The sequence below is a fragment of the Apus apus genome, chromosome 3, assembly GCF_020740795.1.
Source record: "Apus apus isolate bApuApu2 chromosome 3, bApuApu2.pri.cur, whole genome shotgun sequence".
Taxonomy (NCBI): Eukaryota; Metazoa; Chordata; class Aves; order Apodiformes; family Apodidae; genus Apus; species Apus apus.
Genome location: NC_067284.1, coordinates 70,088,429 through 70,106,307, shown reverse-complemented (window position 1 = coordinate 70,106,307; position 17,879 = coordinate 70,088,429). Strand labels below are relative to the sequence as shown.

The window sequence follows — 17,879 nt, the reverse complement described above, 5'->3', positions numbered from 1 at the left end:
ACCTTTCAGAGAAAAACAGATTGCAAAATTAAGGCTTGATCAAAGATACAATATTTTGGGCTGTGCGCTACCTTTAATTTACATCCAGAACACATCTTGTCTCTCGCTGAAGAACAGCCTGTATCATTAAGATAAAACTGTAATGGGAAAGTATCTGATTTTCTTTCATGTAACTAAATTAACAACTGCACCTATTTTGAAGTACTGCATCTACACAAATGCGAAGTCTTGTGCTGAAGGGATTCAGAAACAATTATTCCAGAAAAAAATTGCTTTTTAAGAGATAAGGTCCTTCTTGCATGTGTGCAGTCCATGTAGCGCTTGATCACCTTCTGTAAAGCTCACCATTTCAGAACAAGCAGTGTGTAGGTCAAAGACAGTGGGCACAGTTAAGTACGAAGGTTTCACAAGAGTTGTGGCATTTTCTGATTATATCTCTGAATATTCTGTTTGTATATAACAAATATTTAGAAAGTAACTATTAAAAAAATGCTTAAGAGAATATAATGAATGTTACTGTATGTTACTGTTTCTATTTTACTTGTACATTATTAAAAACACTGACTTTATTATCATACTCACTAGGTGGGGATGTACACCTGTTTCAATTTACTTTCTGCTTCAGCTGCTTTCAGACGTTTCTAGTTGAAAAATTAACACAGTAAAATATTTTATTACATGCAAGCATGAAATTTCATAAAACTGCACACAATCTATCCTTATATTACTTCTATTTTGTGATTCCACAAGCACCTCTAAAACCAGTGTAGAAATCTACAAACCATCAAAAATGAGTTCTCTATTTTTATCGTTAGTTGTAAATTATAGCACACTGTCCTCCCCTGTAAAACACACAGGCCTCAAATATGACAACAAAAATGTAAAATGACAATTACAATTTACATCAAGTACACCCATGTAAATATGAACATCATTGTGGCTAACCCTCACTGCAGAATAGGTCGAAAAAAAATTAATGAGATGTCATATGTTGAATTCCTCATCTCTCATGTAACTCAATACCCCTTGTGTGCTCTGTCAGACCTGAGGCTAGTATTTTAGATGCCATATATGGAAGGGGAACAGTAAAGTCCTCTGACTGTTAGAAATAATGAAACATCTACTTCCCTGAAGTGCCATTAAAGCTGTAGCTCACGAACACAGCGGTCACAGGACAGCTAAACTACTATGAAGACAGCCTGTGAATTTACTAAATTATTACTTTCTTTGTACTTGTAATAAAGTCAAAACATGGTGCACTCAAGGTAGTAATATGAACTTCTAAAATGTTGAGAAGTTTTAGTTATTGCCATATATCATACAAGCAAATTAAGACAATTTTATTCAGTAAAGGAACAAGAAATATAGAGTTCAGATGTCTACTGGTTATTTGAAACATTTGTCTGTATGTAACATGTAAGAGATGTATCCTCCAGACATTGCTTCTTTCCATTTTGGGGGCGTGGGGGGGGAAGAAACAATGTTAATTTTATTATAGAGGAGGAAAAAAAAGGGGGAGGGGGGAGGGACACGACACTGATATCCAGCAATAATAAACCTGCCTCTCAAACCTCAAGATCCCTCCTTTCTTTATCAGGTGCTCAAAACTCAGTCATCCGTTTCTCCTACAACTGCCAATTCCCTTCTCTGCTATACTCCTAGTTTGTGATAGGCAATCTTTGTAAGGTTCACAACCCAGGAAGATATTTCCCACCTTGAGAAAAGCATCATCAAAAGAGACTGCTCTGAGAGTCTCTTGCCTGAGCCATGAGGTAGGTGAGTTACAGGGTTGATCAGCTTTGGTGGTCAAGGAGCCTGAGTAAGCTTCATCACATAAGGCACTGCTCTCTTCCATTTCAGAAAGCTGCCTCCGTGCTATCTATCACTGTAACTCTCATTTATATAAACAGCATTTTTGAGGATACACCTATGAAAAATAAACTCCTAAACAGTCCATGTCACCACACATTAATTGCCATATGAATATTACATATTCTCCAATATGAGAGCCCTTTTCCAATTATTTCCAAGACAGGCTTTTTTAAAACAGTTGTGTTTTTTTTCCTGTTCACAGGTGCTCAGTTGTGTTCAGAGCTCCAGAAGCGACTTCCATTGATACATCTGCTGCAGCTGCAGCCTCACCTCAGCAACAGGCTTGGCAATATGGCAGTACCTCCAACAGGCCCATAGTAGAAATGCAAACACAGTATGTTCTGCCTGCATAAGTAATTTTTCACTAGAGCAGAGAGAAAGAACAGCAGCAGCATGCTTTAAGTCTCATAAGCTGATAGTTATTAATCTGAGAACATTTTGCAGCTGCAGCAGAAGAGGTGAACTCCTTCAGCTTAAGGCTGAACTTAACAGCTTCAGGCCACAGGCTTTCCACAACTGTCTTTTTTTTCCTTTTCATATAATACCCAACAATACAGAATTTGTTTTCAGACTGGAAGAGCATGAGAGACTGCAGGTCAGCAGGTAACAGGAGTTCCATAGGGGTTCATAACAAACTGGTCCCATTCCATAAAAAGAATAAATCTCACTGCACACCTAGCAAAGATCATCAGAGCAAAAGAGAAAAACACAATAAAGGAAAAAAATGAGGAAAGTAGCCTTGAAGCACTGTCAAAATGTGAAGGCATTTGTAGATAATTGTATTAGGCCCTCATGGCAGTGTCAGTGAGAAGTGATTATACAGATTAATTAAATTTTAGCATGCTTTTAATACTGGCATGGGGGTTGTAAGGAAAGCAATTTTAGCAACTGCTTTTCTCCTTCATTTATTAACATGAATGATATACTGCCTACTACAAAAGAATCACACAATGTCATTTCACCATAAGCTGTATTTTTATGCACTAAAACTATGGTTAACATCGCTCTCTAAAGTAACAGGAAATGCCACAGCTTGAATTCACACTGACCTATCAACTTTTAAGTTGAAATTGAAAACTTTTAGACAAGAAATAAAGCACCAGTTTGTAACAATAAGGGTAGTAAATCACTGGAGCAACATAAAAAAGCTGATTCTTTTCTTGAAAAATAATGTAATGCAATTTTAAACAGTAACTGTTTCAAACAAGTCTTACAGACTTCATTGTAGGGGAGGTCAAGATACACTAACCCAGCTTTTGACCTGGGCTCTGCTGCTTTTAATAAACTACCCTTGCAACTGAATGTTATTTCTTTTTAAGAACATTTGTTATGAATATCAACTGACAATTATCCCAAGAAAGGACCATTTTCCTTTGTTAGTGCTTTTTTTCAACAGTGGAAATACATACATAAGAGGAAAATGTAATGTATTGTTGTGGAACAGTAATTTAGTTATCTTTACATACATTCTCCTTTTTTTTCTTTTGCAAAGTCTCAGTAAAAGACTTGTTGCATTGAGTTAGATTTTTAAGGACAACTCCAAAAACAATGAGAACACATTTCACTCAGTGGAATGAGCCACTTCGTCTTCCTCAAACACTATATAATGTAGTGGTCATGAAGAGTGCCATGTCACTAAGAACAATCACCCCAAGGCCTGAATCACTTTTGCTAGACAGGTTCAGCAGTGATTGAGGAATTTAACATATCTATTTCCCTTCCCCTTGACTTGAAGGGAACATGCTCTGAGGACAAGATGGCAACAGTGTCTCCACTGCCATTAAATCACTACCTTTAGCTACCAAGCAAGAAAAACATTTAGCAGCAATTATGAAAAGGAAACCCTCTTAAGCCTGACACATTAAGCCAATTCACAGTAAGAAATAAAGATAATGAAAGAGTTAGTTTTCTTATTAAATCACACTGATTTAGGATTCAGGGACTGTATTTTATGCATATGATTCAAGTATGTACAACAACTTTTTTGTCTTCCCACTCCCCCAAGCTGCCCTATCACATAAGCAAATTTAGAGAAGAATGACTGAAATTGCCAGTTTCTTACTGAACATATTTTATCCCTGAAATGCATTCAATGATCACAGCTTGTTCTGGTGAGGAAAAAAAACCAAATCCTACAGATACTGCTTTTACTGAACTGAATTATTTTTACCATTCCAGAACAAACTAAACAAAGGGAGGATGAAGATCTTATCTCCTTTAGGAAGAGTTACAACTGTTAATGAGGACAGAAATTAAGTATTTGGCCTACACAGGTTTTATTATTTTGATCATGCATGACCTTTAAAGAATACGTCTAAAGCATAAAATTCTAGGGTGTAATGCCATGTTCTCAGTTGGGATGTTCTACGTTTACTTAACCACAAGTAAAACGCAGGCATTTTTAAGAGTATACAAGTTATAGATAACCATGTAAGACCTATGTGTCTTTCTTGTGTGTGAGGCTAAAAGCCTAATAATCCTGCAAAAGGATACACAAACTGAATAAACTATCACACATCTTGATCACTGTAGCAAACATAATTAAAATGGAGGCCTTGAGAATTTTAGAGAGAGAGTTTCAGACTTTTACCAACTACTCCAGAGCAAGTATTTCAGAAAAATTTCACAGGAAACAAGATGAGTCTCAGAGCAACTTTAGAGTGCTGACAAAGGTCAATTTGCATTTCAATTTATCCTTACTCCATGGCTTCCAATAACAGTAAAATCTTTTTATCTGATTCTTCAGGATCATGTGTTCCTCAGTCTTTAAAAGCTGACAAAAAAACCCAGAAAAATATCTGCTGGCAATACCTTTCTACAGTAAAAAAAGTCTTAAAAGTGATAGTCCAATAATCTATGTGGTAAAAAACTTTTGCCTTACCTTCTATACTCTAACAAGCTGATGTAGAAACACTTTCAAATAAACCAAAACCACCTTAAGCCACCCTTCTAACACACTGTAATGAAATGTGGAACAAATCCAAAAATCCATCTGACAATACAGCTGTAATCATTACAGCATAACATTTATTTTCCATGTGCTGGACATTAGATTGCCACTAATTATGCAGCACCTAAAGGAGATGCAAACTTAAATACTAAAGAAGTTAAAATGGAGTATTTCAAAATATTTTCTACAAAGGACTAAATGTACAAATAGTGCAACATTAAGAAGCATCAACGTTGAAATTTTAATTCAAACTGCTTAAAATATCCTAGTGTCAGTATACAATAATATCTTACCAAGTTTCTGCTCCAGAGCAACCCAAACAATTAAACATTCATTCCAAAGGATGACCACACTCACTGTATGCAGAATGTTCTAAATTTTGTTTTTAAATACTGGTAATGCCAAAGTAATGGTTTATCATGGAGTATCAATGGAAGGTTCATAACGTTAGCTGCCACTTTAACACAATGTATTTTTTCTTTTCCTTCAGTCCCACATATAGCTTAAAGCATTTGCTCTTCAGCCCATTTCCTTCTTATCCCATACAGCAGTAAGAACGAGGGATCACACTGCTGCAAACCAGCACACGATACAAATGGCTAAAAAAGCTCTTCACATCTGTGTGACATACAGCAGGCATCAGAAGATTTGACAAAGCACTCTGTGAACAGCACAAAATCACTGGTCTATAGCCTAAAATATTACCATAGGCCTCCCACCACATCTTTTTTTTTTAAAGAACACAGATTTTTATGCTTTAAAAAGTTCAGATTTTTTAGCAATGTGGCAGACTGGTTCATGCTGAAATAGTCATTAAATTACCTGCTGCACATATCTGTCAGTGGTTTTCCACATGTAATAATACTCAATGATGCTAGTCAGGGACTTCCAGGGGAGCTGAAAAACATTTGTTACAAATTAAAGCAGTTCCAAGAAATTGCCATGTCCATGTCTTATTAAACACATGTCAAAATCAAGTATCATTGACAAACAAATACTAAAATGTGAATGTATTAAATACCTACATTTAAATCCATAAGTAAAGGAATACATATTACTATTAATAATACACAACCTTTCCTTATAGTTAACAAGGATGTAGAATTACAGCAATATTACACATGCAAATCTAATTTATTCTGTTTAAGCCATATGGTTAAACAAAATGATCAAAACCGAATCCAGATTGCCATCAGGAAACACAGAAGGTAATTTCTCTATTATAAAGTGTATCAGATGGAGAACAACATCAAGACTAAAATAAATCATCTTCAAAAGACTGTGTTTGAGTCTCATTATAATTTTACTCTTAAAAAAATACAATGGTTACTGTACTTAATTCACAAGTTTTTCAATTCCCATTACAACTCAGCCACAGTGTCAGTAGTTTTGCACAAATCTCCACATACTCTTGACCCACTGAACAAGAAACAAACGGATACAAGGGACAACTGCTACCTTGAGTAGCAAGAATGATACTGAAAATGAGTATTTCACAAAAATCACTGTGCAAACTCAGGGCAATTGATGACCGCTCTGGCTGCACGTTGACAAAATAAAAAATGCATCAGCCTAAGCTTAGGGGAGAAAACTAAGCATACAATAGCCATTTTTATTTACTACCAAACAATCTATTTAATTCCATAAGATCTTTCTATAATCTAAATTAGTAATTGTCTTACAGAATTCAAGCAGATTTTCTGCATAACCTGGAAACATGCTCTTGCTCTCTGAATGGTATTTTCTATCACATTACCTTTTCCAAGGCATGCTAATGTCCTCTGCTTTTCAGAAACGAGGATGATTCTCAGCAAGTCCCGGAAAACACAGGTGTGGAAACTTATCTTTCCAACCTTATTCACTTCACTTTGGAGATTTATGCATGTCGTAAAACAAAAGAATAGGTTCCTGAACCTTTCATTAAGTTCCTTAAGCAACAGAACACTGTATCAAGGTACCTCTCCCTGCACATGGGAGCTCACAGCCAGTTTTTCACACTGCTTGCTTGCAGACACTTAGAGGAACTGAGTCCGGCTCCCACCTCTGCCTTTCAGAGGTTGGGATTCAGGTTCAGACTGAGCTGTGAATTCTCTCTCAGGCAGTGTACCACAGTGTGTAAATCCCTGTCCATTTGCATGTAATTAAAAAGTAACAGACTAACAAATGCATAAGCTCATGTTCCAAAAAATAACACAATTCAGTATATGAAAATTCTTTTACTTTCTCAGGTAAATTATGCCTTAAGAGAAATGTGACCAAGAAAAGGCCAGTGATGGGAATGTGTTTAACATGAGGTAACAGATTAGCTGCTTTTTAGTCTGTAAGTCCATAATCTTCCCGACATCCAGATGGAACACTGTTTTTTCAACTACTTACCATTGTCAGTGAGTACATTTTAGCATCTCTGTATTTATTTTCCTTCCTGAACACTTATTAACACATTCATGCAATATATTATGTTTGATATTTCTCTTGAAAATACTTTAATCTATTTAAACTATGACTGTGACACCTATATGTGCATTCACTCAGTAGGCATATACAATTAAAGATGGATAATTAAAGCGCTTGGATTGGAGAACCATAATCCTTCTACACTTTGATTCACAACTCAGAAAACCTGTTTAACAGATTGAGTATGACTATCCTGTATTCTGTTTACCTACACACCAAAGGGACAAACCACTGTGGAGGCACATGAATTTTCCAGAGGTTGCTCTCAACTGCCAGAGACGCTGTGAACAGCCACAGAATGATGTACCCTCATTACCAAATTTTATTAAATACTAACTGAAAGAAGTAAAATTGCCACCTGTGTGACATTTTTGTAGGAAAAAATTAGCAAAGCGGTGTCGGCAGTACAAAAACAGGGAGATGGAATTTTCAGGTTTTTTGTTTCTGCAGATTAAAATGGACCACTCAAATCAGACTAGCATGAAAAACTCTGGATTATAAAGTATCATAAAATGAACATGTTAACTTCAAGGAATGTTGCCACAGTGTCCTGAAGTTGGAAAACAGATGCTCCTGTTTTCTATGAACAGCTGAAGTCTGATTCCCACGGCCCTTCCTACCACATTTGAGATGTAGAATTACATATTTGTGAAAACCAGTGACAATGAAAAACTAAGAAGCCTAACAGCTGTCTCCTATCATTAGAAAAATAGTTGTAGTTGGAGAATGTAAATTATCCAGTCTGCTCCCTTTCTAGTACCCTAGGATGTGAAGTAATACAACTAGAGTAAATTCACTTAACTTAAAAAGTTAGGACTGATTAGCATTCACATAGGCTTTTTATAACAGCACAACCTTCAGAAATGAACTCCAACTGTTGATGAGTCAACAGCTGATGAAAATTATTTTTTAAAGACTAGTAGACTGGCGATTTGATAACAAATGAGCTTCTGTCTATTAAAAAAGCTACTCCTTTACACCATTTCATTTATAATAATTCTCTTGCTTACTAATACTTAACATCTATAGCACAATGCTTGAGCTGCACATTGAACGTCAAATAGTGCCAGTTGTTAGTAATTGCTGAAAACGTAAATGAGCCTGTCCTTCAGAGGACTATGATGTAAGGGCTTCAATTGCAGCTGCCATGTCTTGCACATTCTGGAGAACTCAGAAAAGGCAACTCGTCTGGCATGTGATGACTTAAGCAGGTACCACGTAACCCTTCCGCTTCAGAACACTGCCACCAAACAACTTTATGATACGAAACACGGCAGTCTTTCCTATGCTGTTGCACCACTGTGTGACTGCCTAGGTTCTAGTTTTATTTCAAGCACTTTAGGGTATAATCCTATCATTAGATCTTACACAGACAGTTAAACAAGTCAGCATGTAAACTACCAGGGCATTAACCTTTTTGATCCATGCTTTTACACCACACAACACTTTACAATGACCAGCCACTGAAGAAAGGGATGATAATAAGATAAATGTATTCTCAAGGATAACTTTAGCTAAGGGCTAAAAATTTACACTTACCTCACCTTGCAGAAACTTTTAATATATCCATCATCTAAATCTTGAAGGGCCATTTTAGATGATTACTTAAAAATAAATATGTATTTTTAAAATCCATATCCCTTTAGAATGCTACACAGCAAGTGAAAACACATCGCTTTTGCTCTACAGAAATTACGATACCCGAAGATTACACAATTAATGTAATTGAAAGTTTCCAAAAAATATAGATCAAGATTGTGTGCATTAAATTATCAGTACCATGTAAATTAATATGTAAAATAGATGTCCTTCTGTTGATGTTTTAAAAATGACATGCCACTTTTCCTAAGGTAAAAAAAGCCCTGACTCTAGGATAGACAACATCCTTGTTCAAAGTAAACGACACTATAATTAATCAGCACCCCATATCTATTTCTTCTGCACTCTTGACTCATCATTAATGTGCCCTCAGTGGGCTACACAACCCTATCTCTAGATCTGCATGTCTCTCTCACTCAGAGAGGATGGCAAGAGAAAATATATGCATTTTGGGAAGGAAGATTCAGTGAAAGAGGGAGGGTATTGGGAGTCTACCCAAGATAAAAAGTGAACATTCTATACAGCTTCTGGTGACTCACTCAAATATCTATCATTTAAGCATTATAAAACCATAACTGATTCCTGCAACATGTTACTCCACTATATTACTTTAATCTATGCATATCAACAAAATTACATGTAACATGATATAGAATTTATACAGAAAATAAAAATATTACATAAATACCAGAGACAAGGCGTAGATATACTTGGTCACAAATTGTGTGGGGACTTAACTTGTAAACAGACAATATAATTTGTAATATGTTTTAGGCATTTTGAAAAGCCAAACACTATGTATTAGTAAACATTGAGTTAGAAAATATAGCTACTGAGCTACTGTACAATTGCAGCTGAAGACTATTAGTCTGTATGAGAAATAATAAGAAATTGTAGTACACATTAAGATTTCTTAAGATTTCTAAGATTCTATAAAATATCTTTTTCTACTCATATCTCTTGAGCTTAAGACAGCTATTTCATCCATGATGCAGTTTTCAACCTTATGTGATGAATGCAGTGAACATTTTCCCTCTTAGGAATCTCCCAATTAAGCATGCAGATACAATACACCCATTAAAATGACAGCTCTTCAGAAAAACAATAGCCTTCCCTTCCCACCTTCATTCAATTATCTGCTTCATTTCAGAACTGTGAAACTGAATAAAAGACACCTTTGCTCAGAGCCAACCTTCCTCCTGTTATCTCACACACTATTGTGGAAGGACTTCTACATTTACCACACAGTAACATTTTCCCCTCACAAAGACAACTAATAACATTGGCAAAGTAAAAAAAAAAAAAATAAAAATCTGAGCTCTCAGAGTCAAACAGAATGAGTTGCAAATATGTTTCAAGCAACTTCAGTCTTAAATAACGGAACCCCTTTGGCTCAAATCCTAACTTTTTCACAAAGCCCAACTGGAACTTAGTTCAACAGAAGAAACCTTTTTCCTTGAAAGAAGAGGCAAAAAAGCTTGCAGACAAATCATTAGGAATCCCAGAAATCAGTGTTAGAATCAATTACTCTGCATTAGAATTCAGCAAATTAAAGCTTTACGGCCCTATGGTATGATACTTCAGTACCAAAACCAGTGTAGTTAGAACACAATGGAAAACATTTCCTTTATTTTTCAGAAGTGTCAAAATAACTCCCTGTAGGACACTTTAAAAGGTATCTGTATATAAATTTCTCTCTGCTAACCAGAGAAGGAAACCCCAGCTTTCCAAAAAGACTCAGGGGAGTCAGACAGGTAGCTGCTAATGAATTTCACTGGAAATTGTGGAAAAGTTCTGAAGCATCCTTTTCAGACACTTGTAAAATCCTTATCAGAACACATCAGCATGAGATATTCTACCTAGTATTAAATCATTGTACAGATGATCTTCTATCAACATTTTTCCAAAGAATGGCACTGAACAAGAAAGCATATTGACTTGCAACCAGCTAAAATGCATATGTATGCTAATTACATGGATCAGCTACACAGACTTCTCCTCTAGCTAATCTTTCAAACCTACAGAAAGTAGTTATGCTCACCCATGCAAAACCATATTACCAGAACAGTGTAGTACTTTTGTACTTACAAAGTCTTGTCGAATGTCATTGAAGTCCTTGCCATACTTTTCCAATGCCTCTTCAAACAAACTAGCTTCTGATGCTGACCACTCTTCCATTTCATCTCTACACAAGACAGGCCCTCCAACTGGTACTAGAACACTGATGGCACTGCTCAAATCATAGTTGTGTTTATGCAGTGTATCCATTGCATGAAACTAGTACAGAGAATAAAAAAAATTGTTTAAGTAAACAGTAGTTTATTTAATTTACAGCAATTCAATGTATTATTTTCTATAAGTCATGTAAGAAGCCTCAGTGCTAAATTTATAATCTATATTGATATAAAAGGTTTTCTGCTGTGGATCATAAGGAAAATAAATAAGTTATTATTTGATTTGGGAAAATAAATACTTTATAAAATGTTTACTAAAAATGACATTACTAGTTGCTGCAAACTATTACCAAGCAATTCTTTAGTTGCTAGAAATCGGTTACCAGTAACCCCACAGAGACAATGACATATATTGACTGAGCAGCCATTTTCAATTAACAGAAGTCCTAAATAGTAGCTAAATAGCTGTCGAGACAATGTGTGCTCAATATTCTCATTGCTGGGCAAGGAAGTAATATACAGGTTTCATTATCAACCTACGGAAAAATAAGCGAGATTTGTCTTGTGATAAACTCTGCTGTCAGAGATGGGTAAACAAGGTTTCTTTGGTTACTTCACTTTCCTTTAGAAAAGAGGAAAACTGAAATCAGACAAATCATAGCATTTTACTTTAAAGGTAACATTGAATGCTCACATCACTAAAAAACAACAGGGAATACAAAAAGTAAGCAACTACATCACAACTAAATCACAGGGAAAAACAAGCAACATATATGAAGCCTTTCTGACACAGCATCCCAAAAGCCCCCATCACCACAATCTTACACTATTGTGCTGAAGGAGGTATTAGAGGTATAAAGCACAATAATGTGTGTGACTGTATAACATCAGGCTCTCTCCAAATAGGTGGGACCTGTTGGTCCTGTAACAATGACCTGTAACTGCAGCATGCACTCTCTCACACAGCCCTAAAATCCTTTCAGGAGAGAGGGCACCCAAAACCTTTTGAGGAAGGAATGCTATTGAATTGTGTCGGTACAGAACTTGCAGAGCAATTGCAGTGGAGCTTCTGCATACAAAATGTACTGCAAACAATGAATGCTCCTCATCTTTAGCCATCTCCTATGAGTAGCTGAAGTCTTTCTCCAGCTGTCAGTAAGCTTCTGTGAAAGCTATCCAGCACAAGATTCTTGAACTCTTTCATCTGCAAGAAGCAATGTCTCTATTATTCTACAATATGTCATTTCACTTATGGTTCAAGTCAAATTAACCAGCCTTGAGAAAAAGCTATTGTTAAAATGAAGTATTCTAATATAGAAATATAAAATGTAATGTTCAATATCCATAATCTTCAGATTAAAGAATGTAAAATGAAACCACCGTTTTATTGCTTATCATTCAGGCAATGAGTAAACAGGCTTAAAGATTTAACTCTTACAGTATGTTACAAAGGTTTAAATCTTTGTTAAATGGCAGCCCTTGTAGAAAAACAGTATATACCAGGCATTTTCTGAACAGCTGCTAAATCCAGATCTATTCGCCAACACCAACTTTCTGAAAAATCACAGTGGAAATGAATAAATCAGGATCTTGCTCTTGCCTTATGTTAATTTTTCAATCTATAATGAACATCTGATGTAATAAAACATTTTTTGATATTACTAAGGAAAAGATTCATAACGAACTCTGTGGAGAAGTACTGTCTTCACTAAGCTGTTCTGTGACCAAAGATCACTGATGAGTTCCCCTAAGAACTCTAGTCCAGAGCATACTGTCCAGCATAGACAAGGAGAAAGGTGTTCTCCCCCAGGAGAAAGGTATTAGCCAAATTAACAGAAGGAACTTCAACCCCAAATTTAAGCAGGTGAATGAAAAAACTATCCATCAAAAGCCAAGGAAAGACAGTGTGGAGCTAGAAAAAAAACAGAATTACATGGTACGCCGAAAACAAGCTGTTACACACACTTCCCAGAACAGCTGCAGTTGCAGGAGTTAAATCAACTAGACTGAACTGCTGCCAACAAAGCACTCAAGCTGGACACAGAGTATGGATGCTGTAATTCAATAAAATTTTAAGCATGTTTATCTTAGCAGCCACATACATGGAAGCCTAAGAAAATTCACTATAAAGTTGGCATTCAAAACACAAAGGAAAAACCTGTTCACGTTTTTTATTTTGAAGAGATCTCCAAAACTGAATTTATGTCCTTACAGTAAAGTAGCACAGGCTCTTCTGAACAAACCCAACACAAGGTCCAAGTGATTCCATCAACCTGCTTTGCTTTAAAGGCTCAATATTCGTTTACGTACTCTACGATGTTTAAGAATCTAAAACAGGCAGTCTTCCCAGTTTTCCTCTTCTCAGAGATCAATTTTCATTTCAAAATAAAACACTGCCTCTGAGAAGGGCAGAAATGCAAGTTTTAGTTGGTTGGTTGTCTCACGAGTCTTTATCACTGTAAGAAAACAACATTTACTATCATCTAAGAAGGTAAACACATATTTTTCATGTCTTTCAGTAGTTTTCTAAAAGTGTTTCCTGCCTTGTCTAATTACCTTCCCAAACTTTCAAAGTAAGGAAGCCTGAAAGTAACCTCTCACTTGTTGTGAATCTGCAAGACCTTCCCAATTTGTACATCCACTCTGGATTGTGTTTGATTGTTTTTTTCCATATCAGTCTTTTTACAGTCATCTCTAATGGAAAAAAACTCATTAGGAATACTGGAAAGCCACAGGTGTGGTGTACAGGAATTCCACTAATAGCACTTCAGGTGCAAGGGTTACCTGCCTGACATTAAGAATACAGACAGTACAACTGTCTTTGCATTATGCACCTATGGCCCTTCCAAAGCATAAATAAGATATATCAGAAGTTCTGCAAATGTCTGTACTAACTTTAACTGCTGCTGAAAATATGCTCCAAATTAACATGGAAATGTCTGAAAAAAACACTACTATAATGACAAATGTGTCTTTTCTTAGCTTAGAAGGAAGTAAATTGCCAAAGAGCAAAAGAGAAAGGCTTTAAAAAGCTGATGGGGTAGGAAAATGAGAACAGACAGACACAGTAATTAAACCTGGGGTGGCTCCTCTGGTGCCTCATTCTAAGATATGCCTTTCATTAAGTGTAATAGAACTTAATGGATCATTTGCAATGGAGAAACATTTATATAGCACTCAAACACTAAATGTATCCCTTTATTAGCAGCACTGCATATGTACTTTCAAGCAAGAAGAAATTGCTGTAAGGATAAATCTATTCTATTAATCACTGAATACAGTAATGTATGCAATGTGTGGGATATATTAGAAATTCTTAACCCAATGAAAGCTTCATAAAATGAAAAATGTTCAACTAAAGTACTATTTTTGTGGAAAAATTTAAATGCTTAACAGAATTGTGTTGGTAAGGTCCTATCGCCAAGGGTGAAACAGAAAACTCATATTATTACTGATAACATTACATTTTGCCACTGCCTTTACTACATTAGTGTAATCCAGACTTAATCAATTTCCTGTGTAATAGCCTTTGAGAACACTGCAAAATGTAAGAAACTAAATATTGTTCTATACTACTAATGAATATTTGGGGGGGGGGTGTAATATTAAGAACTGTCCTACTGAATCAGATCAGTCATCCATCTAAACAAGCATTCTGTCTTTGACTGCAGCACCAAGTGATGTTACTTCAAGAAAGTATTCAAATAAGTCTAACCACAGCTTCAAGTCAATTCCCATTTCTTTCACCAGCATCTACAAACCTTAAGAATTAGGAATGCTAGACAGTACAACTCTTACTGTTCTTCTCAGTACCCATTTATGGACCCATGGCCCATTATTTCTCTAACCTCTTCTTTTTAACCTGCTGATATCATCTGTTCCCCTCAAAATTTTTAGTTAAGTAAATTCCAGGAGCTCACTAGCCACTTTATAAGACAGTAGCTTTACTAGTTTAAACCCATTTGTTAGTTTCACTGAGCAGCCTCTAGTTCAAATACTCAAGGATCCGATGAATAGTGGATCTACTTTAGTCTTAACCATCATCTTCGTTATTCTGCACACAAATACTTAAAATAAGATACAACCACTGCTGCTGTCTTTAGAAACCTAAGTCAAACTTGATTCTAATGAAATAATAAGACTTTTTTCTTCTTGCATAGTTTTCTTGGTATGCTTTTATTAGTGTAGCACATCTTTTTATCTCAGCTGATAAGAACATACAGAGAAAAAACTTTGGACTGTAATTAGTATATTTTTAACTTCATCTAAAAGATGCAGGTGCTTACATTACAGTGAATACTTCAACAAACTAAGGATATCCCGAGGAAAATGTTCAAGAAGTTCCTTACAAAGTCAGTTTGCTTATGATTTATATATTTTACTGACACACACCAAGTACAAAACATGATCTAAGCAATTTTTAATCGGCTTTATTACCACATACCTTAAATCGCACTATTGATTGATTATACTGTGATGTGTATTATCCACTCTGCTGTCCCAATTATCACATATGAAGATCTTGTCTTTCATTATATTTCAGATAAAGTCAGGTGATTCACAGCATGATTACAAGCAAGCACAAATATGCTTGCAGAAAGCACACAAGCTTATCTATCATACGCATGCATACCTTGCATGCAGATATCTACAGAAAAAGAGAAACCCAGAGGATAGGAACTCTGGAGTAACAGATACTGTCAAATTCACACATAAAAAGAAGTTGTAGGGTTTCTAAGAAACCACCTACCAGTGTGATGTCTCGGGAAGCAGCAGCTGCACTCATGTGTAAACTAGGTTGCCTGACAGAGCTACTGCAGTCCAATGCTCGAGCAAACGTGCCAACCGCACTACAACAGAGAAACAGCAGACCGTAAATTCACAGAAAGATGTAACCTCTTTTTTATTATCAGACTATGTCATATCTATAAAAGTGTCCATTTAAAAATAAGTACATGTTGTTACTCCTAAGATTTCAGATCTTGGCTAACAAAGGACAACTTGATAAAGAAAACTCACCGAACACTGCAGTAAAAATTCTGACCTTCTCCCCCCAAAATAACAACCTACATATAAGAACAACAGCACAGAAACAAAAGATACTCAGAAAATTCTAATATAGCAACTTTTTTATATAAGAATTTTTTATTAATTATGAAGTCAAAGATCCTATTCAGTTCAAGTTTTAAAACCAGGAGTTAAAAAAGTCACAACACCATTAAAAAAATTACAATACACTTTTTAGAGGGGGTAACCATGTTTCCGCAAGGAAATGAGTAACAGTTACATTCACTTCAGTGATGCATGTCTACTACTTCCATTAGTGAGGCAAAGAAAGCATATTAGCTTGGTGTAACGTATCTTCGGAATCCTATTTTTGTCACAGATTTTAAGTAACAATGAAATAAACTGACAACTCCACCTACTTAATATATGGCATTTGCTTACCAAAGCAGTTAAAGATAAGGAAAAGAGATGGAGAATTAGTGTGATAGTGATTGTTCTAAACTGCAAATTTTTCTTGGAAGCACACCCATAAATCACACACAGTGAAGGGAAAGATGCCTAAGAGAATTTGACTGGACTCAACATGTACAGGAAATGAGCAACGATGCAGCAACATGAGAAAGATTATGAATTAAAGAACAGAAGTTGCTCCAGTACCCCGAGTTGCATAATTACTCTTGAGGTGCATTGTGTCACTGGTAATAGAAAAAAAATTATTTGTTGCAGTTACAACATGATTTAAGTCCTTCTAAATTCAAAAGACATATACTCACTGAACATTTTTAATACAGTCTAAGCTTCTGGACTAAGAACTGGACCCTCACTCAGCAATTACATTCCACACAAATCATAAGTGAAAAATTATACAATTGGGGAATGCCACTGAAAGAGATCAACACATTCAAAGTGTCACATTACTATGTAGTATAAACGTGATATTCAACAGTAAAATAATGTGCACAAAGAGTTTAACTCACTAAGGTGTATTACTGATTATGCAGAAACTGGTAATAACATGTATTATTGGAATTTTATCTTGATTCTCAAAACATTCAACATTGAATGCAATGTTTCAGACTTGATGCCAAAAACTTAAAAGACACAGTTAAGATTCAACAGCAGCAATTCACACACTTCAGATAGTAACTGTTTATATTTCTAAAGGCTGTGGAATAAATAAGTTATATTCAAATGTTGTTCCACAACCTTTTCTCCCTCTTTGCAGAGATGGCAAATATGTGAAGAGAACACACATGCACATTCTATTTTCTTTTTCAGAAAGTTTGGCAGTACATAAAACAGTATTTGTCCACAAAACAGTCTTGAGAATAAGGCACTATTGTGAACACATTTCCTGATAATCAGTGTACCCCTTTAAATATGCTGGCATTGCTAAGGGTTGTAGCTAAACAGTTTTTCCTGTGATTCTTATGTCGCTACTGGTTAAATTAGTGAAGCTGCATGCAGCAGGACTCTATCTCCCCTCTGCGGCTACCTGGTAGCTTCTTATCTTCTTTTTGCTTAATTAACACTACTTTTCTTTGACCATATTTCTAAAATAAAATCAGAATATGCTATGAAAATTACAAAATATATGCCCTCACAAGTGACCCTCTAGCACATCACAATTTTTAGGCATACTTCAGAGCCCAAGCATATATGAATTATATTCTCCAGTATGTAAAGGCAAAATTATGACACGAATATAAAGCTAGGTTTATTCTGAATAAGTGACAAAAAGATAAAAATTGATGAAGCAGTTGACATCACTTCCAGTGCTGCACTGAGTAGAAGAGGATCACTGTGTGGGAGCATGGGGTACG

The 17,879-nt window shown here is 35.7% G+C and overlaps 1 protein-coding gene across 5 annotated transcripts in view; it reads right to left on the bottom strand.

The window, feature by feature from the left end:
- Positions 1–17,879, bottom strand: part of MTA3 (metastasis associated 1 family member 3) — a 136,307-nt gene that overhangs the window by 58,071 nt on the left and 60,357 nt on the right. For all 5 annotated transcript variants that reach the window (XM_051615932.1, XM_051615937.1, XM_051615933.1 and 2 more), the window contains exons 8-11: positions 15,800–15,899; positions 10,964–11,152; positions 5,645–5,719; positions 583–641 (exon numbers count right to left, since the gene is read on the bottom strand). In XM_051615932.1, coding sequence (XP_051471892.1) covers positions 583–641; positions 5,645–5,719; positions 10,964–11,152; positions 15,800–15,899 — 423 coding nt within the window. The remainder of the gene's footprint in view (positions 1–582; positions 642–5,644; positions 5,720–10,963; positions 11,153–15,799; positions 15,900–17,879) is intronic.